Source organism: Trichomonas vaginalis, chromosome IV (assembly GCF_026262505.1).
Source record: "Trichomonas vaginalis G3 chromosome IV, whole genome shotgun sequence".
Taxonomy (NCBI): Eukaryota; Parabasalia; order Trichomonadida; family Trichomonadidae; genus Trichomonas; species Trichomonas vaginalis.
Genome location: NC_067206.1, coordinates 2,526,278 through 2,553,499, shown reverse-complemented (window position 1 = coordinate 2,553,499; position 27,222 = coordinate 2,526,278). Strand labels below are relative to the sequence as shown.

Genomic DNA, 27,222 nt, shown 5'->3' with positions numbered 1-27,222 from the left:
ACCATATTCTTGACAATATTGTTTATACGAATCGTACAATGACCTTTCATCTAAACACTCAAAGTCAGTTTCATCTATGAACAGTTCATATACACTCTTGTTTGCTTCTAACAATGTTTGTCTCTCTTCGGTATGTGGAATTTGTCTTGGATTGAACTTTGAAATATCTAATGTCATAAAATATGAGAACAAGTGGTTGTAAAAGTCAGATGTCAAAGTTTCTGCTAAGTCGTCAAAATATTCTGTATCTTGCATATGAGAATCTGACGTTCTGACAACTACATATCTTCTGTCAGAACTTTCTAACTTCATCGGAACAGTATTGTTTGAAACCATAATGAAGTTTGCAACATTTTCACAAACTCTTTGGTCTTTATATTTTCTTTCAACAACTCCAACTTTGTCTGTTATAAGACTCTTCAAAGCATCTGAGTTTAAAACTTTTGTTGTATCTATACTTTGAAGTTCATTGCAAACTATAAGTTTCATATTCTCTATTGAGGAGTTAAATTTACCGCAGATGTTTTCTAAGTTTGTCATATTAGGGTTCGAATAGCCCTCTAATAGTTTGCATAAGATATCTGTAAAGAATGTGTTCTTACCAGTTCCTTGTTTTCCAATTATAATGAGAGCAGTTTCATTTTTAGCACTTGGATGTTGTAAGATATTTGCAAACCAACATAAGATATACTCATAAACCTTTTCGTTTCCATTGCATATAATTTCTTTGACATGGTCTAACCAAGCTTCTATAATATTTTCTTTCCATTCTACTTGTTCGTATTTATATCCAGTGAAGATAGAATAGAAGTTTGGAGAAGGTGTATAAAACTTTATACCTCGAACTGAAAAATCTTCTAACTTTGACAATAAGATATCCCAAGCATCTAACATCTTCATTCCAACTTGTACAACTTTTATTTTCTTAAGTTTCTGTCTACATTCTTGTTCAGACACTATTGTTGCTCTTGGTTTGTTAAAGACAACATCCCATTCTTTCATAACATAACATTCTGGGGCAGAGTCGACATAAATGACTAAACGTTTCAAATTCTCGACTGCTTTGTTATAGTCTCGAAATGGACACATATTTCTGAATGCTTGGAAGTCATAAAAATCTGAAACATCTATTCTGTACATTTTTATAAAAATAAAAAAATATTTTTTTTATTCTTGACTTTGTTGTTCCATTTGTTGCATTTGTTGTTCTTGAGCTATTTGTTGTTGAAGTTGTTCTTGTAATACAATACTTTCACCAGTTGCATCTTCCAATTCGAAACTTTCTGCCGTCATTGACAAATACATAGGACATAAAAGTTTTACAGGAACAAAGTTTGCGTCAACTAATGTCAACGTTATACTTGCCAAAGTGTTTGAGTTCACTAAGGTTGAAAATTCTGCATTCGAATGAACAATAGGCAAACCAGCAGAGAAAGTATTGTTTATACGCATAAGTATCTTTTGGTCATAATAGTTTCTGTCGACATTCGAATAACACTTTGAACCTAAGTTTGAAAAATATATAAGATTGGTGTGCTTAATGTCAATGGAATAGACATTCCTTGTATGACACCTTTTCCTGTTATAGGAAACTGTTGGTAGTAAAAACCAGAAATAAGTTTTGTATTATAGCTCATATCGTTTATAGTAAACTCAGTCGGACATCCAAACATAATGAAACCTGCTCTAGTTGCAGCACATGTTACACCCGTACTTAAAGTATTAAATAAGTCAACAAAACCTGTTGGTGTATATCTGAGTAAGTATCTTCAAAGGAGTATTTTTTTACCATTCACAACAATAAAGTCTTCTGGTGTCAAAGAGCAAAACAGGCTTTAGTCGTCATTGTGTTTAAGGTTAGTTTACAATATCGTCCTTGAGGACTTTGTAAGTTTGTTGTTATAGAATTATATGACTCAGGGTTTTTAGTCGTAATAGTATAAACCATTATATCTTCTGCCATTTATATATATTTAAAAGTTTTTCTGAAAGTGGAGAAGAACTTCATCTAAACTTTCACATGGCGTTTCTTGAAGTTCTCTGTCTAAGAAGTTCAAATATTTTGTAAAGACATAGAACTTTCCTTTGTCTACACGAACAAACAAAACAGGGTCTTTCATATCGTTCAAAAGTGTGTAAAGTCCTTTACATGAAATAAAGTCTATATTATTTTTCTTCAAACATCTTTCAAGAAGTTTTGACATTTTTACTTAGCAAATAAACTTTAATGAAATGTTGTGGTCGTCAAATATTTTTATGACGTCTGGGAAACTATACTTTAAGTTCAACGTTTCACCTCCTTTCATAACGTATATCTTGTCAATGACATTATATGAAACACCACAGCAACTAATGTCGGGTTCTATTTCTTTGATGTTTATATCGTCTGCCTCTGTCAAAAGTTTCAATAGTTCTTTAAAACTTCATGAGGTGCAATGACATATGAGTTCACTTTTACAGGGTTGTGTTCGACCAAGTTTAACATTATACTTAAAGCTTGACAAATCTTCTCCTGAGTTTGAAGTTTGTCTTTCAGTTGTTGGTAGTCGTTTCGAATATCTGCAACAGAACTTAAGTCTCTGCTAACTTCAGGATATGTTGGTTGTTCTTTTACAGGAACAATTGCTATACCATCTTCGTCCTCGTATGGTTTCCCCACTTCAACATCTCTGTCTTTGACATTGACAATAACACTTTGACTGTTTGTTTGAGTTGGTGAATTTAACTTCACATCTGCCACCGCCATTAAACCTTTTGAAACACTTACGCTTCTATTTTTCGGAAATGACATTTTACTTAGAATAAAAAGATGGACGTATTCGAGTATCTCTTCGAATTGAAGCAGAACAAAGTTTACACACACAAACAATACAAATACATTGACAGAATAGTTCTTTACACAAACAATGGTAAATGTTATAGAATAGCAATATTTGCTGAACCAAAATATTTCCATAAAGCAAAGAAAGTTGGTATAACTGAAATGGTGAAAGTTCTTGACGTTGACAAAAATATAACAACAAAACTTACAGATATTTCTAAAGGTAAGTTTATCTTACAATATTATGTCAAAACTGGCGTACTGTCAATATTTGACGGAGAGAAGTCAGTTCAAGAACAACTTACTGACCTGCTGCCAAAATCTGCTCGATGGAAGCTGTCGTTATGCCAATCTGAGGAGCCCCAGCAGGTTTCATCGAACGAATCTTCAAAAGAGCATCTTCCGTGAAAAGTGCTATTGGTTTTGTAAACTTCTTTGCTCTCAGTTCATCTGGACCGTCTCTGTCACCAGTATATTGTATTTGTACAGTACCAACAGTTGAAATACCACCCATAAAGTCTTCTGAGTCAGCAAATGGAATGCCAAGCCAAAAGTTTGAACGGTCTCCATTTGTATATTGAGTTTTTTGACCTCCTGTATGAGTCCATACTTTCACATATGGCATAATAGAACTTTGCATTTCAGGGTTAATGGTTGTTGTGAAGTTGTTGTTAAAGTTCATAGCATCTAATGTCAAGTTGTATGACCTCATATCCTCAACTGTAGAATATTCTTCTCTTGGATAATATTTGCCATCTATGTTTATATATATTTAATACCGGGGTTGTAGAAACAAGAATAGTCATTTATAGTTCGTCTGAACAGTACAAACATAGTATCTGCATGTTTCATTGCAGTTGTTAAAGCAATATCTGTTCTTGCACCTGGGTCAGCACTTTGGTTTCAACTTCACCTGCAAAGTCTTTGACAGATATTTGGTGTATAGGGAACATAAGTGGAACTGCAATATATTTGGCAGCTAAAGCATTTGAAATATCTGGGTCCAACATATAGACTGCAAGTCTGCTTTCTATTCTCTTGCATTCAAATTTTTTCGCATGTGAACTTAACTGGGTCCCAAGCAGTTCCAGCAGCATTGAAATAATAGTTTACTTCATTGTTGAAGTTTGAGAAACCAAAGTCTAAGTCAATTTTGTCTTTGCAAAAGTCGGCGAATGACGTTTTATTTGTTCCCATTACGTCTGTAAGAGTGAATGGGTCTTGTGTTGGTGCAATGACTAAGTTATTTTTGCTTGGAGTAAGTTCAATAGAAATTTTTCCTGCCCAGTTTGGCAAGTATCTTAAAAACCTGAAGATGAGGAAAGATGACAAAGGAACTCTAAGTTTCAGTTTTACTTTAGTGGCAGCAGTTCCATCTGAACCAGAAAGGTTAACATAAACTCCTGGAACGTTAGGGTCAAGTCTTCTTATTTTCTCAATATTTGCATACTGGTCTGTTTGTTCTCTAGCTTGTGGTCGTACTGAGTTTCTCAAAGCGAACCATTCATAGTTTGCCCATGTTACTGTTTGAACTAAGTCAGAGTTAGAATATATCTTATATCCCATGAAAACTTCTGGAGCATATTGGTATCCGACATAGAAAATTCCATTGCAACCTTTCTTGTCAGACAACTTGGCAGAAGGCTTTATTTCAATGTCTTGTTCCACGTATAAGAATGAGTTGTCAATAGAAATAATATGAAACCTGTCGCAAGCAATATCTACTGTTGTTGAAGAACCTTCTCCAAACTCACCTACGTTTCCATAAGAAACAGCAGTTGTATATTCGTAAGTTCCAGGAACTATTTTGACCTTCTAATGGCATTGTCGCATTCGTTATACCATTCGGAAACATTTCCGTTCATGGCATCCAAAACTGTTGGCGTTATATTCTGAGCGGCGTACATTTCATATGGGTAAAAATATAGAATAGTTGAATTTATTTGTCATAATTGTTTCGTACCAAGCTTTACTTTCTTCCTGACTGAGTTTTTAACTCTTCTTTTTCCTTCATTGCCACTACTTTCACTAGATGAAGTTACTTCTTCACTATTTTCACTTTGTTCTACTCTTCTTCTTTGGTGTCGCTTTTGGTAACTTGCCCTCTGCTTCAAGTCGTTGCATCTTTGCCTCATGTTCACCTAGTATGTTGTAAATTTTCCATGTCCTTTTTGCCTTTGGGCTCTGGTCGCCCATCTCAGGTAACCTATATCCTAGAAAGATTTTGTCATAGTTTGTATTTGAGTCTTCGCGTATTGTTTGCATGACTCTTTCCTGAGTTTCCGGTTCAAGCTCTTCAAACAGAGCTTGTCCATATGGAATAAGCTCGTTTCCAAATATATGTTTTTGTAGCCATTCTGGTTTTCTTTCCATGTTACCAACAATATCTTTTGTGAATGGGAAAGCTTTTACCCAATGTTTCAGTCTTGCGTCATTTATTTCTGTAGTTTCCAAAGGAGGGACTTGTTCGTTTCCTTCTGGCTCTTCTAGCTGTTGTTGCTGAACTATTTCTTCCATGTCTGGTTGTATCTGAACTTCTTCCTGTGGAGTTTCTTGTACCTCATCTGCTGGCATTTCATATATTCCGAGACCGTTTTTAAAAAGTTCCCTATCTAAGTCATCCGGACTCATAAACCTTTCTTCTTTCGTTCCGTCTCTATTTTTTACGCGTTTCATGAAGAGAGTTGAATTATCATTTAGCTCTGACACCAAATATCTCGGAGTAAATTCAGTCATGTCATTTGGATGATATGCTATTAAATCATATCCCTTAGCGAGCTTGTATTTTCCAGGTTTGAAATTATATCCGATTTTATGCTGAACCATAAAGCTAAATAGGTTCGGGTCAGTATTTCCTTCCTTGAACTTTCTAATAGCTTCTTTATATCTGTCACTAAAGTCAAGAGTATCTGGGTAACCATAGTCTTCCTTAAGCATTTTTAAGAATTCTTGGTTTCCTTGTTCTCTACTTCTTTTATGTCCTTGCTCTGTTTGTGGTTGTTGCTGTGCAGGGTTTTGAACTGTTGGTTGCTGTGCAGGGTTTTGAACTGTTGGTTGCTGTGCAGGGTTTTGAACTGTTGGTTGTGGTGCAGTGTTTTGAACTGTTGGTTGTGGTGCAGTGTTTTGAACTGTTGGTTGTGGTGCAGTGTTTTGAACTGTTGGTTGTGGTGCTGGTTTTGGTTGTGGTGCAGTGTTTTGAACTGTTGGTTGTGGTGCTGGATTTTGAACTGTTGGTTGCTGTGTTGGTTTTGGTGCATGCCTGTGTCTGTGTCCATGTGACGATGTAAATGTTTTAGGTAGTCCTGGTGCAGGTGCTTCTCTTGGAGGGTTTGGTGGTATATAAGTTCCACTAGCTAGTATATAAGTTCCACCAGCTGGTATATAAGTTCCACCAGCTGGCACATATGTTCCATCTGCAGCATAATGTCCTACCTGACTTTTCGTTTTTAAGAAAGCATTTACTAGGTCTGTTTTGGTCTGTTGTAACTCTTTTTCTTGACTTTCCACAACAGTTGCTCTAACGGCGTCATAGGCACTTTGAACTGCCTGTCTCGTTGCTGCATCTGTTATTTTCGTCATATTTTGTGCTACTTCTCTTAACTCTTTGTCGAAACCTTCAGATTTCAGTTTCTTTCCAGATGAGAAGTCGTTCACTAGTTTCACCTTACTATGAAGAGCTTCGAAGGCGTTCTTAAAGTCAGCATTCATTAAAGCTTCATTTGAACTGTCTTCATCCGCTTGTATTTTTGTCCTTATTGACCCTATAAGTTGGGCTGCTTTGGCGTTGGCTTGGGCATCTAACCAGTCATTATTAGCTTTTATATATTCTGCGCTTTTCATTGCCTTTTGCATGGCTGCGTCGTTATTTTTACTTTCTTGTGCTAAGTTTTCATACTGTACGGTTTGGTTTTGCAACTGTAAAAGTTTTTCTGCCTTTACATTTGCTTCAACTTCTTTTTATACTCATCGCTATCCATATATGTCTTCAGGGCTTTTTGTTTTATCTCTTCATCTTTCAGTACTTTATATTGAGTAGTATGGTTTTTCAAATTTATAACATCTTGTTCCATTTTTGCTACTTCTGCTGCTTTTTCTGACACTTTTTTCGCATATTCCTCTGTACTTAGTTCTTTCAGTTGTTCTTCTTTCTTCTTTTTCTCTACGTTTAACTCATTGAGTTTCTTTGTGTGTCTGTCATATTCTAGTTTCTTTTCGTTTTCACTTATTTGTTTCTGTATGTCTATGTTTGACTTTTTGACATTTGTTATTTGATTTTTGAGTGAACTCAAATTCCTTTGACTTTGAGGGTTATAAGCTGTTCCGTCTGCAGCTCCACCATAGCCTGCCATTTTCGCTAAAAGTGCCGCTCTTAAACCTCCACTCTGTGCACCAATAACTCGGTTTAAAAGCATAGGGTTGCTTGACATTTGTTGCAACATAGTGGGGTCATTCATCATTTGTTGTTGCAACTGTTGTTGTGGTGTCAGTTTTACTATTGGATGTTTCAATGCTCCCTTCCTCTTACGTATATTCTTACGTAGCTTACGTGGCATTTTAAGTGAAGTTAAAAAGCGGTTTTTGACAGATGTTTATATGACACTTTTTGTTCAGCACAAAAAACTACTCGGTCAAAGTGTTGTCAGTTTTGTAAAATAACCGTCCTATCTCATTCTATAAGGGGAAAAGGCTTCTCAAAGTTTACTTCCTTGGAACGCCTGTAACTTTTCCTGTAGCGACGATAGACCCTTACTTGTCCGGACAAAGTTATACTAAACATCTTCGGGGCTAGAGGGCACGAAGTGCCTGGAAGCCCCACTACCTTTTTTTTTTTTTTTTTTTTTTGTTAATACATAAAATATTTTATTTATTCAAAGAATTCAATTTTCTATTGGATCAAAAAACTTGTGTTAAAGTTCGTATTTTAAGATAACTATACTTTTAGAAGCTGTTTTTATTTTTTTCACCGGGATTTTATTAATTTAATTCTTTCAAAATTTGAATCTTATTGTATATCACCGGACTATGATCATAATAGAGTTGCAATCTCTAATTATAGCCACATTAGTACTCGTGGGTCGATATATCATGGGAGATACAAAATTATTTGAATTTTCTTTTATTTTTTTAAAAAATATTAAAAAAAGTAAATAAATAACTAACAACACAGCATCACTTTTCGTAAAATGCTTTAATCCTAGTCCTTTTTCCCCTTAATTTTTCAATCTCTCCCAGGTTGAAATTTATTCCGGGAATTTTTAAAGATGCTTGGTCAACATAAAATTTCATTAAATCTTCCACAGGAGTCATAAACTCTGAACATTTGAAGCGAGCATGAACTGCATCATTCAAATTTTTAAGAAGATTTTTGTTCGAAAAGTGATTCAATACGGCGATTACATGAATACAAGGTAATCCGTATAATTCGATGTGCTTACATGTGCATGAATATTGTGAATCTGACATAATTTTTACGCAATATGTATAGCGACCAAAAGTTGCATAATATAATTCTTGAATTGGATCATATAATACCGAGCTAAACATATCTGAATGTTTCAAAGTTTCATTTAGATTTTTGATAATATTATCTGATTTAAAATCACCTGTTAAAACATTTTTAACAAGATTGAATTCATGTTCAATGAAACGGATAATTAGTTCGGCGGGTTCATATGTATCCCATTTATCTTTAATTTCGGCATTAAGGGATTCAATAAGAGATGTTGTGAGTATGCCAGCGGTGTAGTCAGCGAATCCTTCAAATGGGTTAATACTATCTAAGTACTTAAAGAGATCCTGATTATTTTCGCGGTTTGGATATTCCTCTTGTAAACGAGTTTCTAACTTTTTAATCAAGTCAATTCGTTTTTGAGGATGGTCTGCGTAAGCGACTTCAACAATTTCGGAATAGACATTGATGTATTCCCTTTTTGTTGCAAAATGACGTAAGCAAAATTTATGATCGCAAGAAAAGCCTGATTCTCTAACAGCAGCTATAATTGCCGGACCTTGATCGGAATAAATATTCTTGAATCTGCTTGGTGGAATAAAAGATTTCAATTTAGTGAGCATATCCTTAATTGTTATCGTATTTTCACTAACAGACCATGCAAATGCAATAGGGATAAGTCTATTATTTGGTGCAGGTGTACCAATAATGAGTAAGTTTCCTTTTTTAATACAAAATAAAAACGTTCCATCAATTTGAATTATTCCGCAAAAAGCTTGTGTTTGCATGTAAAAATGAGTTATTGGAGGAATTACAATAAATGAATAAATTTGAAAGTCTTTTGAATTTTCAGGTAATTCATCACCTTTCTTAAATGTATGCAATTCAATTTCATTGTTAACTTCTTTAACTAAAATCATTTCGCAGAATCCTTGTTCGATTTTGTTTATGATTGAAAAAATTGTTGAGAAATAATTGTAAGATTGAATTCTATCCCCTTTGTGGTTCCTTTAAGTTTATTTACTATATTATGGAACATCGTATAAGTTGCATTGGGAATATTCAATTCTTTTGCAAAAATTTCTTTGCATTGAGGAACATTATCAGAATTTGCTAATTCATAGACTTTTTTTCCTGCTTGCAACTTAAGAATTTTTGGTATATTGTTACTCGGCTTGCATTGCTTTGCTCTATGCTCGTGTTTAATTACTGGAATGAAGAAAAGTTGACCATTTTCATGAGTCTTTACAAGCTCCATGCAAAATTGGCAGTTAGGACAACGAAACTTTTTTCCTTGCTCAAAATTTAATGGATAAAAAGAATTATATGAATCTTTTGCAATAAATATAGCAGCTTCTGTAGGATCTGTAAATTTTAATTTGCTATATCTTTCCTTGAGAATTGGAATTGGGGATTTTCAGGTATTTCCATTCTATATTTCAATTTTTTACGGAATTCAATTCATTTTGAATTAAATCCAGCATATCAGCTCCATCTCCTTTTTCTTCATCAACAATAGCTTGGATGGATACTGATATAGTTTGATTCTCTTCCACTATTGTCGGTTCGCTTTCCGACATGAGATAAAATTGAAGGTTTAACGTACTTTTGATACTCTGAGTTAAAAAAAGATTTTCTTAACATAATTTGATTTATTGGTCCTTAAAAAATTCTGATTCAAAATTGAATTGAATCGAACGAGTTTTCCTTTTGAGTCATTTCAAATATTCATGAGAAAGAAAAAAATTCTAGCAATTTCAAATATTTTTGATTTGATTGAATTCAAAAGTGTCACAAATATTCAATGAGAAAGAGAAAAGAGATCGAATATGTTGTTTCTGAGCGAATAGTCAAGCAATATTTCGTTAAGTACAAAGATCAGCATCCGGAAAAAAATAAATGGGTATATCAAAATGAGATTCCGCAAGAAATATTTGAAAAATATCTAGAAACGAAGAAAACAGAAAATATTGATGAAATGTTACGCTGTACTCGAATTGTTCATGTTGTTGATCAAGATAAAAAAGAATTTTATCTTGAATTTTCAAAAAAAAATCAAATTCATCACATATTAAACAAGAATCTAGATGAAGAACATCAAAAGGCTTATATAGATTATCTTGAAAGTTTACTCAAACTTGAAATAAAAAATAAAAATTAAATTAAATTAACCCTCGTTAGGATATCGTTGCAAATAAAGATCTGTTTCTCAGAAAGATCCTGATTTTCTGATAAATATTCTGTTGTAACTTCTACAAGGTTTAAGATATGAAAAACATTTTTGAATATTTCATCGCTATCAAATCTGCGGAAACATCTGGAATATAATTTCAAATATTTGTGAAGATTTGAATTCTCAATTGCATAATTAATTAAAAATTCATGTGAATTTAAAAAATCGGTAGATGAAATTTGCATGGGTATAAGAGGAAGTACACAATAATACCCCTGAACTACATACTCTGTAAATGAATAGTGAGGAGAAAGACTTCGCAGAATTTCAAGTGTTTTTATGAATTCTAAAGCCATCTCAGATGTTATATCGACTGCTTTATAAAATAAAACTATAAATTTGAGAAGATAAACAAAATCTTCGTTATTTATAATTGAATTCACGTCATTAAAAAAGTTGAAATAATTTGATATTAGTATATCCGAACATGGAAGAGCAGTTGCATATCCTGGGTAATATTTTAATAATTTTGTAAAGAAATTTGCAATTGCATAAGTTGAATATTGATTTTCGTACTCAATAATACTAGAAAAAATTTCTTTCTTGAGTAAAACTGCGTTTTGGAAGAATTCAACGTCAAGAATATTGTTTTTAATCAAAGCAATAAATGTATCGATGATATAGAGAGAATTGTCACTGCTGCTTATGAAACGTAATATCTCATCATATTGATCGGAAAATGTTGATAAATAAAGGTATTGTATGTTATCTAAAGCTTTAAAATGAATTAATTTTAATGAAAAAATGAAAAAAATCTGGTTAATATAATGCGATAAATATTCGAATAAATTTTCCAGTAGTATCAAATCTATTTGAAAGATATTCGAAGAAGTGATATTTTGAATTGTGAATTTTAATATTGTTTCATTTTGTGTAGATTGCTCGATAATGAAATGTATCAAAAGATTCATTGAATATGAGTCAATGGAAAAGCTTAAATCCTTAGGGATATCCAAAATAAATCTTAATAAAGAAGATTCGTCTTGAAAATTAGCTTCCGAAAGTTCTATTTCAGTCGGAGCTGGAAGATTCCGATCATTTATGAATCTCGAAACGACAGAAAATTTGTATTGTTTATATTTCATTATTCGAAATGATAAACTTCAAAATCTAAAATTTATTTTTTTACAATATATTTCATCCTATTGTCAAGGCTAAATTTTTCACCGGAAGTGTATCAAAAATTGATAAGATTTACGGTGATCTAATTATGACAATTCAATGCATCTCGTGATATAACGCAGATATAAACACAACTGATATTGCATAACTAATAATTGAGTCAAATAACTAAATTATGTGTTATATTTTACACATATTTCTTCAATTTTGTAATAAATGGATGTTTAACACTAATTTTTTAAGGACTTCGACTTTAGCATCACATAAATATGTTATTTTCTATATTAAAACGTAATTTTGGTGGTCTTAGAATAGAAAAATATGCAATATTCGTGGAGATAATGAGGGTTCTTAAACATGTTCTTAAAAATAAATAAAATAATACAAATCTTTATTCAATCTTTTGATATTGTTGGTCCTCTCTTTGTGAAAATACTTAACTTCAAAGAGTATTATGTTTTACCTAGTGAGGACCTTAAGTTTGCAAAAACATAATAAAAGTAAAATAAAAAAGATCGGATTTATCACAAAACTTTGAGTATTATAGGATTTAATATATTTTCTTAGTAGATTATATGATTTAGTTTCTTAAAATCTAAAGTATTTCTTGAGGAAAATATAAATTGAAATTCAAAAAGTAAAAAAAATGTAAACAAATCAAATTTTAAATGGACCAAATGTTGATTTTTCATTCGTTTTCTCATTATCGAAAAAAATTTGGAAAGCTAAGAAGTCAATAACAAGTTATATAATACAACAAAACCCACATCGGATATGTTTTCATCAAATAGTCTCCTAGATTTGTTATGAAATTAAAATATCATGATATTTTAAGGGCTTTTGATTTCAATATTAGAATTATTCAGTTATGTCGTGCTAATATCAATTGCTTTATACAATTAATCGTTTACAAGCTGCAAAAATCGAACAATAATTTGACTTTGTAAAAAAAGTGCGTCATTTTTATTCGTTATACTTACAAAATGTAAACATTACGAGAAACATTTACATTTGTAAATGTAACAAGTAAAGTTGTATCGCATAATTTGACTTTGTAAAAAAAGTGCGTCATTTTTATTCGTTATACTTACAAAATGTAAACATTACGAGAAACATTTACATTTGTAAATGTAACAAGTAAAGTTGTATCGCATAATTTGACTTTGTAAAAAAGTGCGTCATTTTTATTCGTTATACTTACAAAATGTAAACATTACGAGAAACATTTACATTTGTAAATGTAACAAGTAAAGTTGTATCGCATAATTTGACTTTGTAAAAAAGTGCGTCATTTTTATTCGTTATACTTACAAAATGTAAACATTACGAGAAACATTTACATTTGTAAATGTAACAAGTAAATACATCAGATTTAAATTGTAAATGTAGTTTATCTCTCTCATCTCCTTTTTAAAAGGTATTACATACATACGAACGCATGGGTCACTCAATAATTAGCGTGATAATAATTGAGGATAGACTGTAATCGTAATTTTATTTTTGGACTTATATTTCGACATTTTGAAGTCGCTTGAAAGTCTTGCAAATGATTAAATTTGGAAAATTTGACCTAAGTCTGCATTATTTTGATGACTTAAACAATTCTATAAATCTGTTTTCCTAAAAATTTAAAAAGATATAATTTCAATTTCCCTAAATTTATGTAATTCATATATCACCAAAATATTTGGACTGCATTTCGTTTGTCTGCACCTAATTAAAGTCTAAATACCAATTAATTTTGGAGTTGCATTGCTTTTAATGTAAAAATGCACGTTTAGAAAAAGACGATAACGATTAAATTACAAAATCGATAACGACGACGATTAAATTACAAAATCGATAACCTCTCGAAGAAGATTGTCATTGACAAAAACTCTGATGTAATGAATGCCACAAAGCCTATTTCTCAGCTTGATACCTTATTTGATATGTTTGCTTTCGATGATGCTGCTTGCTTCTTCAATCAAGATACGCTTTTCTCCATGAATTAAATCCCATGAAATATGTTATTATTATGATTCTAAGATGGAATTAATTTATTCTTCTCTTGAATAAAAATTAATCCTTTCTTATAAAATTTCTTTGCTGTTAGTGTGCTTGATGTTTTTATCTATTAGAACTTTAACAAAGTGAAAAATTTTCTGTCCTTTTATATATATCACTCCTCACCTTGACATTCTGAAGAAAATAAAATTAGCAAATATTAACCAAAGATAAATTAGCTGTGATCTGCAGGATATGCATTAATTAAATGACATATTATAAACGATATGTCCTTTTCCCTGCATATGAAAATCTTTACAAGAGATGAGATAATTATAAACCAGCAAAAGATTTTCATTTTTTTCACCATCATCAGAAGGGTTTTTAATCGCTATCTTATTAACATCATTTTTCATCTTCTCTCTATTAGACTTTCAAATGACAGAGAATTTTACGGTTATTTTGAGTGATGCAAAAACAAATAAATTTGAAATAATGAGTGATGCAAATGACACTGATTATTTGCTGGACTTGGAAATTCAAAACATACCAAAGAAAGTAACGTTTTCTGATGTTATCAAGGTATACACAGAGCCAATTGATCAAAGTATTCCTCTTGAAAATATTATCAAACCAATTATATCAAATAAACCTGTGAAAAGTATATTAAGGCCGCCGAAATACAAAAGTTTTTCAGATCAGCAAAACATAACTTCGTGTACAGTTGTAATAATATTATTACTGTTTCTCTCCATTATATTTGTTGGTGTAGGCATATTGATTCAGAAGATACTCATACTCGAAATGGAAAGAGGTAATTCATCAATTAATGGTACATCAGGTTCAAAATAGAGATGATTTTTATTTTTTCTGTTTTGGTTGCTGGATCCACTATTACAGCATTGGATACGATGCAATTGTGCTTATGCAATCATTTGTTTGTTTGTATTAAATATATATATTTTTTATACTTCTAAAATTTTTATATCTTATCTGATGAATATCTACATCGTGTTATAAATGAGTAATTCTATATATATATTTCTTCTTAATTGTTATTGTCTTTCTAAAGATATTCAAAGCAAAGGTTAAATGCTATGTTCTACAAAGCAGACTTTCTAAGGGAAGCTTTAATTCAATGGTAAATGATATCTCAGTATTAAAATAATTATTAATTATTTAATATAAAAATTTCCATGGAAAAATACCAATACTGACAATATATAACATAATATTAGTGGCATGATTCGCGTGGGAATATCATACCTATATGAAATTACAAATTCTCCGCTTGAATATTTTGATTCCTAACTTCCCAGAGTTCTGCATTAAGAATCTTGACTTTTGGAGCTGTGGTAAGTGATGGAGAGTCAAATGTCGTTGAAGGGTCGGAGAATCCATACTCTAATGCTTCGCCAATGAAGATTGCAGCTCCATTTGGTCCTGTACCAATGCTGATTCCTGTTTTTGTTGCTGTTGTAAAATTATAGTTCTTTCCTGACCATTTGTAAAGTGTTAAGTATGGTTTTGCTGTGAAAACGAACATTTCACCGCTTCCATAATATTCATTTTCAATTTTCAATCCTTGAGTCAGAAAAGCGCCATATTTTGTTTGGTCATCAGCAATAAGGAATAGCATTAAATGGAGTTTCTTCCTTGCTTTGGAAAAAAGAGATGTTAATGAAACACCATCTTCATTCGCTGAATAAAGAAGCTTCCAAGTGCAAAATCGTTCGCGATATGGTAATGCATAGCGAATAATATCAATTTCGTATGTATTGAAGATCATTGATCGTCCAATTAAGCGAAAAGTATTATATTGCTTTTTCTTGAAATCATTGTTCTTATTAGATGCATTCATTGATGATATATCTGGAATGCGGTAATTGAAGCTCTTCTGAATCAAATCTGAAATCAAAATAAATCCTTCACGTAAATTGATTAAATCTTTTCTCATTCCTGTAAAACATGCGGTTTTGAGGGACTTCTTATCATGAATATCTTCTAAGAAATCAATGATTAGAATCGCAGCCGCATAATCAGCTTCAATTTCTTCAATATTCTGGACATTTTGATGAGAAAAGTGTGGTATGATTGAAGAATCAATTATTCCAAGTAAATTAATATGATAAAGTGGTTTTTTATCAAACAATTCTGCAGCAAATTCGAATATTAAAGTACTCTCTGTATAATATGCATAGCAAGGGCAATCTTGATGATTGTCTATATCAAAAAGGCCAGAAATTTTTTTCTCTTCTTGTTCATTGCCATCGCCATACACAACTCCGTCAATTTCCATATAAAAATTTGTACAAGCGATAAAATTAGATTCAAAATCTGTGAAATTCAAAATGAATTTGTTTAGTATATATCTCTGATTTCAAAAAATGAAAAATATTATTTTACAAATTTGACAACTTCAATTTCAATGGCATTAATTCGTTAATGTTTTGTATGGTATTGTGGAAGTTACACTTATTACATTTAAATTTTAATTCAGACACATTCAATTTTATCAAAATTTGATAACTTTGTACTTCGTAGTAAATCAATCATTGATTTTGAAATGATAAGAGTAATTCATATTGGATTGATATCTTTGGATCCTATTGGAGATGTTTAACTCAATAATGGCCATATATTTATTTAATTTCTGCAATAATATTTTTCGATAAAAAATACTTTTACATTCCAGCTTGTAGCAATGAACAAGCATGAGAGTTTCAACAAATATCTGCAGCGATAGATTAAGGGTTTCGTTTTGCTAAAATTGTCACTTTTATAGCATATTTGTTTTTGGATGTTTTGCGAAACCAAAAAAAAACTATGATATACAAAAAAAAAAAAAAAAAAAAAAAGGTAGTGGGGCTTCCAGGCACTTCGTGCCTTCTAGCCCTGATGTTGATGTTTAGTATAAATGAAGTTTTTATTCGGAGGACTCTTCTTCTTCCTCCATTGCTTCTGGGAAGAAGCCTTCTTCTGGGTCGAAAACATTATATAATGTTTCACTTTTCACAAATTATATATGTTTTCATGTTTTGTCACTTTTCTGTCACTTTTCAGGAAAAAACATTTTTATTATTATATATAAATGAATTTTACAAAACCTCCGTTACCGTTCTTTGGAAATAAGAGTAAATGTAAAGATATTATATTGAGAGAACTTAAGAAACTACCGAATGGTCTAACATTTGTAGATTTGTTCGGTGGAAGTTTCTATATATCCCATTTGTGCCATACAATATTCCCAGACTCAAAGATTATATGCAATGACTTCGACAACTATATGGACCGTCTCAAACATATACCAGACACAAACAATATATTGAAAGAGTTAAAAGAAAAGATACCTATAGGTAAGATGGAACGTATACCATTAGATAACAAAAATATTGTGAGAGAGGTTTTGAAAAAAGCAGAATATATAGACTGGAATAGTATATCTGCTAGACTATTATATAGTGGTGCTATAAGAGTTCATGACATTGAAACACTTATGTCAAAAGTTTTATATCTTAACTATACAAATGTTTTCAAAGAGGACATAGATAAATATATTGAGGGTATAGAGTTTGTGAGATGTCATTGGACAGAGTTGTATGAAAAATATAAAGACAAGGAAAATGTTTTCTTTATAGTGGACCCACCGTTCTATAACACATGGGATTTTCAATACCAAGTAGACTGGACTTTGAGAGACTCTTTAGAAACTTTAGACGTTATACATAACCATCCATGCTTTTACTTTACATCCGATAAAAGTGGTTTGGAAACCGTTATGAGATGGTTAGAGGACATACATGACTATGAGTTTAGATATGACAAGATAGAATATGAGAGAGGTCCTATAAAACTGGAGAAAGTGTCATAACAAAGAAATTTTACTAGTAAGTAAATGTGGTTGAAATCGGACTACTTGTTTTAGGTTTTTTCCATTGTGTCATTTATTTATTTGACGTGGCAGAAAAGTACAGAGAATATGAAGATGAACCAATGCCTGCAAATGTTCAGTATATGTACTCGTAAGAGATATTTTTTATCTAATATTAAATGGACGCACAGAACTTAGCGAATGCACAGCAACCTGGACAACCAAACCCAGAGAATATTCCAAATGAAGTTAGAATACAAACTGCAATGGCAAACTATGGTCAAGTGCCAACAGATGTACAAATGCAAACTGCCATGTCAAATGACGCTGCGTTAGGTTTGCCACCATGGTATGCAAATATGAGATGGAAAGAGTTTTATACAAACCCTGAAGTGGGATATAAACAACTTTATGCAGATGACGCGAACACAGGAGTTGACCCAGAATATGTTTTCTACCAGAGGAGAAACAGAATGTATGAGCTCCAGTTAAAGAATGCTATGGAACTCAACAGGAAACGTAAGAGACTAGGCGGACATTAGATTTTTACATATAGTAAATGGGTTTCTTCAGTAAGATAGGAAACTTCTTTCGAAATGTTGGAAGAGGTATATGGAATGGAATAAAAACCGTAGGAAGAGGAATTTGGAACGGTGTCAAAAATATTGGTAAAAGGGTAGGTCAGTTTGTTGGTATTATACCTAAAGACCCTGAACCAGAAGAGCAAGCTCCTGTTATACAACAGCCTGAACCTGCACCACAGTCTAGTTGGCAACCAATCCAACACCTCAACCGTATTAAAAAATTATATTTTTACCGTTCGATAGTAGTTGTATATGAAACTAAGTTCTAAGTAAAACGCATGGTATAATGGAATTATTTTTTTTTCTTCCATCTGTAGTAAACCATACTTGAAAGTCTGAAATACTTCCATTGGTGGTTCGTATAACTTTGTAGGTTTTTCGTAAAAGTCATTTGCCAAGCATAAGAAGAGTTTTGGGCGCCAGAAAATGAAGCATGAACAATAATAGCAGCTGGGTCGAAACATCTTTAAATAAATATGGTTCATCTCTTGCATATCGACTGTAAATATTTGCTAAAGGAAGTTCGACTTTCTGATTTAACATTCTTTGCAAATAATACCATGACATTGCAGTGAATTCTGTATATATTTTTCGTCTTTCTTTGGATTGTCTTCGTAGATTTGAAATGACACTTGTGAATTTTGTTTGTCATATACAATTCTCACATAAAGTGTGCTCTCGGTATTTGCATATTCATCAGCATATTTTGCATAACATGAATTTATTTTATCTTCTATACTTTTTAACGCAGTCTGTAGAGAAGATGAAAGGTCAACTTGTATTAGCTCAATTTCTTCCCACATTTTTCGTTTCCCTTCAGATATATAATCTATATGAAACCTTACAATAAATGGAAAACTTTTATCTTCTACAGACACAAACTTCATTCTACGAAAGCCAATAGCTTTTGTGACAGATGGGTCTCTTAGCCATCTTAATGGGTAGTCAAAACGATAGCCTTCATGCTTTACGGTCTCTGTCTCAAACTTTTGACCGACATTAGTAAAAAGTTCATCTAATGGTTTAGTTGTAGCAACTCTTGAATTTTCTTTTTCTATTGGAAGCATATTTTATCTAGAATAAAAATGTCGAAAGATATTGCTTCCATGAGAGAAATACAACACAACCGACAACTCATTATGCAAGCTCTAAATAAGAACACAACAAACTTTTCAAACTATTCTAAGATATCTGAGTCATTGAAAGAAGGAAACTTAAAACTGACATTAAACCCAATGACAGATGAGTTTCTATTTCAAGACAATAAGAACCATACTGTCTGTATAAATCCAACAAAAGGAACTTTAAACGAGAAACCTATAAATGAACTTCTTTTGAAAGCAGATGTTGACAACAAAGCTGACAAAGAATATGTAGACGATGCAATAGCAAAAGAAGAAGAAAGAGCTAACAATGCTTATGCAACAAAAGAACATACTCATCCTGAACTAGCAGACAAAACATATGTTGACAATAAAATGTCAAGTGAAGTGACAAGAGCTGAAAACGAATATTCTAAAAAGACTCATACACATTCTATATCTGAAATAACAGACTTAAACGTTAGCCTTGAAAATAAGGTAGATAAGGGACTTATGGCTAGTGCGTTAGAGAAGAAAGCAGATAAGGAATATGTTAACGAAAAAGATAAAGAAATTATAGAAAGGGTTGACTGGTACCATGAATGGACATCGAAGACTTTTAAAGTTAAAGCCGATACAGGATGGGTTTCAGGATGTTTAGACCTTAAAGCAGATAAAACTTATGTTAACGATGAGTTAGAGAAGAAAGCAGACAAGAACCATACACATACAAGTTTTACAACTGTTGCTATAGAAAGTATTGAAGGAACGGTTGAAGAAACTGGTGGGGATGTATTATATTGTAAACCTCCTAACTTTCCACACGGTTTAACATCGGATGACGACATAACGACGATGAGAAACATTAGATGTAAAGATGTTTATGTCATGAAGGATGAATATAATACTAAATTCACTGCTCAAGATTTATATGACAAGAAAGCAGACAAAACAGAGCTTCAAACATTAAAGACAGAAATGCTTCAAACATTATATCCTATAGGCTCTATTTATACGTCAATGAACTCTACCAGACCAGAAGTAGTACTTGGTTTTGGAACTTGGACTCAAATAGTCGACAGGTTTTTGTATTGTGCAAACTCTTCAAAGGAAACAGGTGGAAGTAAAACGATTTCAGGTGAAAATTTACCTGCGCACAGTCACTACATAGATTTAAGCACATCTCAAGCAGGTTGGCATAAGCATAGATATTGGGATTGGTCAGCAATGACAAAAGGTAAAGGATATGATGTTAAAGACAACGTTAAGTTTGCTATAGATTGTTTCTGGAGTAACACTGAGGGAGGAGGAAACCATACACATCGCGTTTCAGGATATACGCAAACAACGGGACAAAGTAAAGAATACATGCCACCTTACATGACAGTTTACGCATGTATAGAAATGCTTAGTCGTCATTTTCAACTTCTTTAGCATATTCGTCAGGAGTTGTCTTATATTTGTTAGGAACTGTCTTTGAAAGTATACCACCTTGAACTTTGACAAGTGTTTGAAACGAGGTCTGACAATAGTAGTTTTATCTTCTGCTTGCAGTGTGTACATTTTGCCATGTTTGCCTAAAACTTCATAATATTCTCTTGTATACTTTCTTCTATTTTTACGAACACGAATGTGAGTACCTGTCGGGTTCCCATTGTTGTCATAGTCAATAGTATTTTCATATGGGTCGCGTTTAGGTATTTCTATTTTTACTTTGTCACCTTTCTTAAGTTTGAAGCCGGCATTCTTTCTTGTTTGTCTCTTTTGACTAAATTATTAAATATATAGTCTTTCTCTAAGTCAGGGTTGTTTTTCATTTCTTCAGGGGAGTGGTTTCCCAAACCTTTTTGTTTACGGTATTGTAAATATTTAAAACTTGTCTCATCTTTGCCATGGAGAAGTGTCTATATTTGTCGTCATATGACATTTCATTTGCTTTCACCACCTTGTGGTTGGTTTAAGTCTCTTAACATTTTTATCAACCGTCAATGACACCAAGAGCAGAATGGTTTTGGTCGACAATGAAATATTGGTTTACATTTTTTGAACGCAGATAGTTTTTTACATCATCTGATTTGAAAGAACTTTCACAGTCAGATGTCAGTTTTGTTGGATGGTATTTGTCAACGAATATTGTCAAAGCTGCTAAGATATCTAAAATATTTTTGGACTGTAATGGTATGGCTTCACAGTATCTTGTGTTTTGACCGACAAATATTAGCCAGTATGGAGGTCCATCTTCTCTATACCTCGGAATGTTTTCCAAGATATCCATAAACCAAGCATTTGGTGTTGAACTAAAGATTTTTATCATGAGTGCTTTCTTTGTTGCCTTAGAAACATAGGGTCCTTGTTCGGATTCGTCATTTTTTAACCCATAGAAATGGGTTTATTTGGCGCATTAGCAGGAGTTGCATCCAGATTTTTGCCCGCAGTGGGAACAATAGCCAGAGGTGTATTGGAGTTGGAAGGAAGATTTTGAGTACATTAGGTATACTTAAAGAGAAAGCACAACCTATTATACAAACTGTACAGAAAGGTTGGATGTAGCACGAGATGCAGCAAATCTTATTCCAAATCCTGAAACAAGAGGAAAAGTTCAAGGATGGATGGACAATGTAGGAAGACAAGCAGGAAACTATTATAACAAAGCAAATGACTACTATAACCAAGCAGGACACTATATGGACCAAGGTGAAAGATTCTTTAACAGAGGATATAACCATGCACAACAATGGGTAAACAATAACAACCTCAACCGCCTCAAACGTGGGGAATGTAAAGTTTTTTACTGAGATGAAATGAACAATACAGCATTGAGACAAATGGGTTCAAGATGGATTTGTCGGCTTCCAGCAGTTACACAACGTGTTTGTCAAGTTCTTCCTATACCTCAGGAAGTTTTAGACCGACTTAAAAAACAACAACAACAGTTGAAAACAAACCAAACTAAAATTTTTTACTGAGATGAAATGACCGAAGAAGTTGAAACGGTAGATTTGACCACAAACAAAAAGTTCAGAACCATTGTCAAAACCTGTCAAAGAACTTACAGATGAAGAGAAAAATTCAATAATAGAAAGTGCCAGGTCTGGAAATACAAACCCTAACTATAAAGTCACTTTTCATAGAAATGGAACGGCTAGTATCTCAAAAAAGAAACAGACTCTCACAAATAAAATATTGAAGTCTGAAGGAGCTTTCGAGACAACAGATGGAAAAGTTTACTTCACTGACCAACAGTTCATTATAGAACATCTCATTGACTTAGAGTCGAAATATTCTAAACTTTACAACAAACACAAAAAAGTTGAAAGGAAAACAAAAACAAATGGCATATGATATTTAGAAGATGTTGACAACAAACTGTTCCTGCAAGTGAAGTAAAGTCAGAGGAACCGAAAAGTGACGAAAAACCGATAGAAGAAGAGAAACAAAAACGGAAGATAAACCAAAACCAAAGTTTAGTTCCAAACTAAACCAAGTCAACCTTCATTAGCTGTATGGGTTGGCGTCAAAGATTATGGCAGCAGGCGGTTATTGTTAAGTAAAGAAAAAAACATTTTTTTTTTTTATAAAAATGCCCCATATAGAATGGATAGAAAGTCTGCCTAGAATAAAAGCAGAGTTGCAAAGATATGGTTGGAGAGTTTCGAAGAATTTTAAATATAGGAAGGGAAGACCCATAAAAGTCTATGACAAACTGGCTGGTCTGACCTACGAAAATGGATTTGGAAACAGCACGTGCAAATTATCCAAACAGACTAGAGAGGTTAGAAGAAGAACGTCTTATGGACATGCCTTTCGATGTTAGTGAACCTCAAGTTGAAGGACACGACGGCTTTGCCAGATTCTACTGGAAACATGACAACAAATTGCATCCTTGAGAAGGAAAAAAGGAAAAGGTGAAGACGCACATGCTCCCATGGAAAGAACAAGATATGCATATGAAAAGTATCGTGAAGTTAGAAGTCAAATTACATCTGGTCGAACCTTTACAGTAAACTTTGACGAAGGAAAGAACAAAGAAGGCTTCATGGGTGTACTTGCTGCCATACAAGACGGAAATAAGAAAGGATACAATCTCAGATTGACCATAACAGATTTGGATGGTCACATTTACTATGCAAATGGCAATGAACAAACAGCTGCAAAACTTCTTGACGCTTTCAAGACTACAAAGAGAGAACAAATGTTTTGACTCCGACTCAGACATTTTGAATGCAATTGAAGGAATTGCAAGTGTCAAGTTCGAATGGTACCACCTAACCCTCAAGCAGTCAGACAACATGCTGGATACTTCCCGTTCATAAATAAGTCTGACATTGACTTGACAAGGTATGGAATTTACAATTCAATTGAAACAATTGTCAATGAACCTTGTATTCTTACATGTCTCAGGAACTCTGGTCTTGTTACAGATGAGAAGATGAAGTATCTTGAGTCATGTGTGAAGACAAGGTACATTCTCAGAGGTCAATTGGCAAAAATTGCACCGTTGGCAAATGTCAATATCCGAGTCAACATACCTACAGCTAAAGGTTCTTCACATGACGACTATGTTGTTGAGTTCAATTTACCATGGTTGAAGATTGCAATTGGTCACAACCACTTCATGTTGAACGAAAGTCTTACAAACCCATTGTTCGGAAAAGGCAAGTGCAACATTGTCAGAGCTGTAAACATTCTTTTCGAGAAAGGTTTGTTGAACCAATTCCAGATGACAAGCTGACAGAAACTTATTGTACCAAAAGACGAAACAAACTTTTCACTGTTAGCAAGACCAAAAGTTTTTCCAGACAAAGTTCTAGTCAAAGAAAGTACACAATTCCACAAGGAGTTGGATTTGTTCGGATACCAACCTGAACCAGAAGAACTTCCAATGAGGTTTGCAAGAACTTCAAGATGCTATAAACAAACTTCCATTGAGACATCCGATTGACGTCAAATTGTATTGGAGAGCATCTGAGTTAGGTCAGAAGGTTTTATATGAAACAGGTTGCTTTGACGATGTCTATGAGATAACAGGAGAAGTTTCTCAGAAGATAAGAGACTCACTTGAATTTCCACGAACTGGTCCGATTGGTTGCGACAAGTTCGACTCAGATGAAAAGATTATACTATGTCGACCTTAACGCTGCATACATGAGGTTTGTCCAATATATTCCGACTGGAATTCCAAACGAAGATGGTGAGTTTCGGGAAGGAACTATACAGTTGGAAAAGTCATACAACAACTGTATGATATTAGGAAAGCTTCAAACCCCAAACTTGCAATGACACTCAAATTGCTTATGAATTCGACATGGGGATATTCCATTAAGAAACCTCAAGAGATGAAGAGTAAACATTATGAGAAGGTCGACAACTTTGTTGAAAGGTTTTCTCCTTTTGTTTTGAAGTACGAATTCACTCAAGGTCAAAGTGGCTTAGTAACCACATTAAAACCTATTGTCGAACATTGGTCTTACCCTCAGTTCGCAAAGGCAGTCCTTGACAACTACAACAAATTCTTCTCCGAAGTCAAATCCAAAGTGAAGGTTTACTATGAGAACATTGACGCACTCATGACGAACGAAGAAGGGTACAACAAACTCATTGAAATGGGCATGGTCGGTGAAAAGATGGGTCAATTCAAATTGGACAAAATTTTCACCGAAGTTCATGTCCTCTCCAAGCGTAAGTACTGGGGCATACTTGAAGACGGCACAGAAATAAAACATTGCATGAAATAAAAAATTTTTATTCGAATTTGAATTAAAATGTGGGAATTCTTGGGAACGGGAAAGGCTTATTTACTTGAGGAACAGGTAAAGGTGGTGGAGGTGGAGGTGGTGGCAACCAGTCCATTTTATATTCCTTCCTAGCTAATTTCCGTTTAATTTCATGGTCGCCCTCGGAGTCTTTGAATCGGACAGGTCGAGTTACACCATTCTTGGTCTCAAACTCATATATAACCTGTTTGTCTGTATTTTCATCGACTATGGCACGAGACACAAACATTGACCAAACGGACAAAAAGTGTCATTTCGGATGGTCACGCAGCCAATCGCATTCGAGCACTTCGAAGAAGCCTTACGTTCCAAGGGAGAGGGTGTCTGGTGCAAGGCAGAGGTCATGAAACTCTACGAGCAGTACATCCTCAATGCCTGGGAGGACAAATCGTCCTTGGATTGGCAATTCTACCAACTCCTCTGGGACGACCTCCTACGCAACTGGGATAACGAAAGAGCCCAATTCAAAGGTAGGGAACTAATTTTGCAAATTACCCTTAATTTAACATACTTATCCAAATAAACACCTAAATTTACTTGGGGTTTCCCCCTAAAATAAAATTTTTTTACTCTTAGAACCACTCGAGGTTCTCCTTACGGTTGTTGAGCTTGTCACCGTCAATGTGTCTGACCTTCGTCTTCTTGCCTGGATTTGGAACCCATTGAATTGCGACAAGCTTGCCCATGGAGATTGAACCGCGATTCCGAAGGTTAAGGTTCAAGTGTCCCAAGTTGTTGAGGACTGGGGTAAGAACCTTGCCGTCTCCTGTTGCGGATTTGGTATGGGTAGGGTTGGGAAATTTCGTAACCGTCATCGGCAACAAGGGTTGCCCATGTAGCGGCTTCAGGAACTTCTTCGTGTTTCTCTTCTTCCTCTTCTTCCTCTTCTTCCTCTTCTTCCTCGACAATTCCTTCTTCAATTTGTGTTCACGAAGTACGGTGTTGCATGTTCTGTCCTTTCCGAGTACCTTCCAGATGGCGTCTATCTCTTCGAAGAAACGGTAGATGAGTCTGGCAAGGTCTCGGTTCTCTCTCGCGTAAATGCGCAAGGTTTCCGTGAAATCGTTCAGGCGTTTCTCATTGGAAGCTTGGTTCATGAGGACTTCGGCTTTGAGATTGGTCATCTCTGTCATAAGACTACTTTGGAGAGTCTTAATGGTGTTTGTCAGATGAACTTTCAATTGGGCAATTTGAATTTGAACTGGGCGCTTGTCTGGCAACCTTGAAAGGACATCTGCTATTGTGTTCGGCTTCGGTGCTTGTTCGGACATCGAAAAATGAAGTGGTTTGAGAATGGTTTTACTTCAAAAAGCTTGTTATGACGTTATGTCATACAACAAGTTTAAAATAATATCTTGTTCTTCTTCTGAACGTTTGTTGTCTCTTCCGATAAAAGTTTGGAACATGAGAACCAAAAAACGTTTTTTGAGATTGCGGAAGAGTTCAGGCAAACGTTCATATTCTGGATATGTTGGGAGCAGTTCAAACATCTGAGCTGACTTTCGGACAAAATTGGGACAGTGTCAGAAAATTCATCTTTGGTCGGACTGCTTGAAGGTAAGTCCCTTACATGTAAGTAGCTCTGGTAAAGTCTTCTCATCTCTGCTAACTTTTGGAGTATAGCTTCGTAGTTTAGAAGTTTTAATTTTAATTGTCTTATTCCACTCTTGACATCTAAACGGTAACTATCCATGAGGTCAAGAGTAGCTTTGGTAGCTTTAAGTGGAGCTATCTGTTCCTTGACTTGTGCAATTTTGGTTGCAATTGTGGTTTGAGCTCCTTCAAGTTCGCCGTCTATGTCGTTCTCAACGCCTTCAACCATGGCTTGAAACTCTTCATCGGTCCATTGAGATTGGTGTGGGACGAATTTAACTTGCTTCATTCAAAAAATGAAAAAAAATGTTTTTACTCAAAACGTTAAGGTTGACTGAACTGGTTGGATGTCGCCTTCACAGGTTATGTAGAACGGCTGACCCGAGAAGTGAAGGAGAGACTGAATTGCCAATTTCATATGGGGTAGGGGGTTCTCCTTGTTTGGTATTTTTATCCAAGGACGTTTGTTTAGGAACTTAACAAGAGTTTCTCTTTTGGCGTCCTTTATGTCGTCGAAAGGAGTTTTTTCTGGTATTTGAATTGGAATTCCAGTCGAAGTCTCGAGATTCAAGGCAGCCCTTCCAGAAATAGCGGTGAACTTGACCTTGGGCTTCATTACCCTGCGCAAGTACTGCTTAACAACTTCATTTATCTCTATAAGGTAAATTGCCTCGTCAAATCCTTCTGGCATTCCGAGTCCTTCCATC

The 27,222-nt window shown here is 33.9% G+C and overlaps 10 protein-coding genes and 8 pseudogenes across 18 annotated transcripts, besides 8 other annotated features; 6 read left to right on the top strand and 12 right to left on the bottom strand.

The window, feature by feature from the left end:
• Positions 1-4,733: part of a mobile genetic element that runs on past the window's edge.
• On the bottom strand, positions 621-725 carry TVAGG3_0015530 (annotated as a pseudogene). Its single transcript has one exon. A coding segment is annotated over exon 1 (105 nt).
• On the bottom strand, positions 1,168-1,452 carry TVAGG3_0015520 (uncharacterized protein; the record flags this gene model as incomplete). Its single annotated transcript, XM_051220015.1, has 1 exon — positions 1,168-1,452. The coding sequence occupies one exon, from the start codon at positions 1,450-1,452 to the stop codon at positions 1,168-1,170; it is 285 nt and encodes a 94-aa protein (XP_051105001.1).
• On the bottom strand, positions 3,123-3,461 carry TVAGG3_0015510 (protein of unknown function, DUF4106 family; the record flags this gene model as incomplete). Its single annotated transcript, XM_051220014.1, has 1 exon — positions 3,123-3,461. One exon carries the CDS (start codon positions 3,459-3,461, stop codon positions 3,123-3,125), a length of 339 nt encoding a protein of 112 aa, XP_051105000.1.
• A 143-nt stretch (positions 4,734-4,876) lies between the features above and the next one.
• Positions 4,877-5,194, bottom strand: TVAGG3_0015490 (protein of unknown function, DUF4106 family; the record flags this gene model as incomplete). Its single annotated transcript, XM_051220013.1, has 1 exon — positions 4,877-5,194. One exon carries the CDS (start codon positions 5,192-5,194, stop codon positions 4,877-4,879), a length of 318 nt encoding a protein of 105 aa, XP_051104999.1.
• Positions 5,195-5,382: 188 nt separating this feature from the next.
• Positions 5,383-6,798, bottom strand: TVAGG3_0015480 (annotated as a pseudogene). The gene has a single exon. A coding segment is annotated over exon 1 (1,416 nt).
• A 323-nt stretch (positions 6,799-7,121) lies between these two features.
• On the bottom strand, positions 7,122-7,374 carry TVAGG3_0015470 (annotated as a pseudogene). Its single transcript has one exon. A coding segment is annotated over exon 1 (253 nt).
• A 542-nt stretch (positions 7,375-7,916) lies between these two features.
• Positions 7,917-7,947: a terminal%2Cinverted (terminal inverted repeat of rnd_1_family_319/TvMULE1 transposon ID:TVAGG3_0015450).
• Positions 7,917-10,040: a mobile genetic element.
• On the bottom strand, positions 8,908-9,850 carry TVAGG3_0015460 (annotated as a pseudogene). The gene has a single exon. A coding segment is annotated over exon 1 (943 nt).
• Positions 10,010-10,040: a terminal%2Cinverted (terminal inverted repeat of rnd_1_family_319/TvMULE1 transposon ID:TVAGG3_0015450).
• A 3,225-nt stretch (positions 10,041-13,265) lies between these two features.
• Positions 13,266-13,472: a mobile genetic element.
• Positions 13,392-13,472: a terminal%2Cinverted (terminal inverted repeat of MuDR-N2_TV transposon ID:TVAGG3_0015440).
• A 610-nt stretch (positions 13,473-14,082) lies between these two features.
• TVAGG3_0015430 (uncharacterized protein) lies at positions 14,083-14,531 on the top strand (the record flags this gene model as incomplete). The annotated part of the gene is made up of 1 exon (XM_001299291.1): positions 14,107-14,463. One exon carries the CDS (start codon positions 14,107-14,109, stop codon positions 14,461-14,463), a length of 357 nt encoding a protein of 118 aa, XP_001299292.1.
• Positions 14,532-14,795: 264 nt separating this feature from the next.
• Positions 14,796-15,910, bottom strand: TVAGG3_0015420 (negative regulation of peptidyl-cysteine S-nitrosylation; the record flags this gene model as incomplete). The annotated part of the gene is made up of 1 exon (XM_001299290.2): positions 14,888-15,910. The coding sequence occupies one exon, from the start codon at positions 15,908-15,910 to the stop codon at positions 14,888-14,890; it is 1,023 nt and encodes a 340-aa protein (XP_001299291.1).
• A 536-nt stretch (positions 15,911-16,446) lies between these two features.
• Positions 16,447-16,543: a terminal%2Cinverted (terminal inverted repeat of Maverick-3 transposon ID:TVAGG3_0015170).
• Positions 16,447-27,222: part of a mobile genetic element that runs on past the window's edge.
• Positions 17,662-18,024, top strand: TVAGG3_0015410 (uncharacterized protein; the record flags this gene model as incomplete). The annotated part of the gene is made up of 1 exon (XM_051220012.1): positions 17,662-18,024. One exon carries the CDS (start codon positions 17,662-17,664, stop codon positions 18,022-18,024), a length of 363 nt encoding a protein of 120 aa, XP_051104998.1.
• On the top strand, positions 19,662-20,560 carry TVAGG3_0015400 (annotated as a pseudogene). Its single transcript has one exon. A coding segment is annotated over exon 1 (899 nt).
• Positions 22,743-23,722, top strand: TVAGG3_0015390 (annotated as a pseudogene). Its single transcript has one exon. A coding segment is annotated over exon 1 (980 nt).
• Positions 24,716-24,883, top strand: TVAGG3_0015380 (DNA/RNA polymerases family; the record flags this gene model as incomplete). Its single annotated transcript, XM_051220011.1, has 1 exon — positions 24,716-24,883. The coding sequence occupies one exon, from the start codon at positions 24,716-24,718 to the stop codon at positions 24,881-24,883; it is 168 nt and encodes a 55-aa protein (XP_051104997.1).
• TVAGG3_0015370 (uncharacterized protein) lies at positions 24,906-25,151 on the bottom strand (the record flags this gene model as incomplete). The annotated part of the gene is made up of 1 exon (XM_051220010.1): positions 24,906-25,151. One exon carries the CDS (start codon positions 25,149-25,151, stop codon positions 24,906-24,908), a length of 246 nt encoding a protein of 81 aa, XP_051104996.1.
• Positions 25,182-25,445, top strand: TVAGG3_0015360 (uncharacterized protein; the record flags this gene model as incomplete). The annotated part of the gene is made up of 1 exon (XM_051220009.1): positions 25,182-25,445. The coding sequence occupies one exon, from the start codon at positions 25,182-25,184 to the stop codon at positions 25,443-25,445; it is 264 nt and encodes an 87-aa protein (XP_051104995.1).
• On the bottom strand, positions 25,495-26,193 carry TVAGG3_0015350 (MazG nucleotide pyrophosphohydrolase domain-containing protein; the record flags this gene model as incomplete). The annotated part of the gene is made up of 1 exon (XM_051220008.1): positions 25,495-26,193. One exon carries the CDS (start codon positions 26,191-26,193, stop codon positions 25,495-25,497), a length of 699 nt encoding a protein of 232 aa, XP_051104994.1.
• TVAGG3_0015340 lies at positions 26,595-26,804 on the bottom strand (annotated as a pseudogene). The gene has a single exon. A coding segment is annotated over exon 1 (210 nt).
• On the bottom strand, positions 26,851-27,206 carry TVAGG3_0015330 (annotated as a pseudogene). Its single transcript has one exon. A coding segment is annotated over exon 1 (356 nt).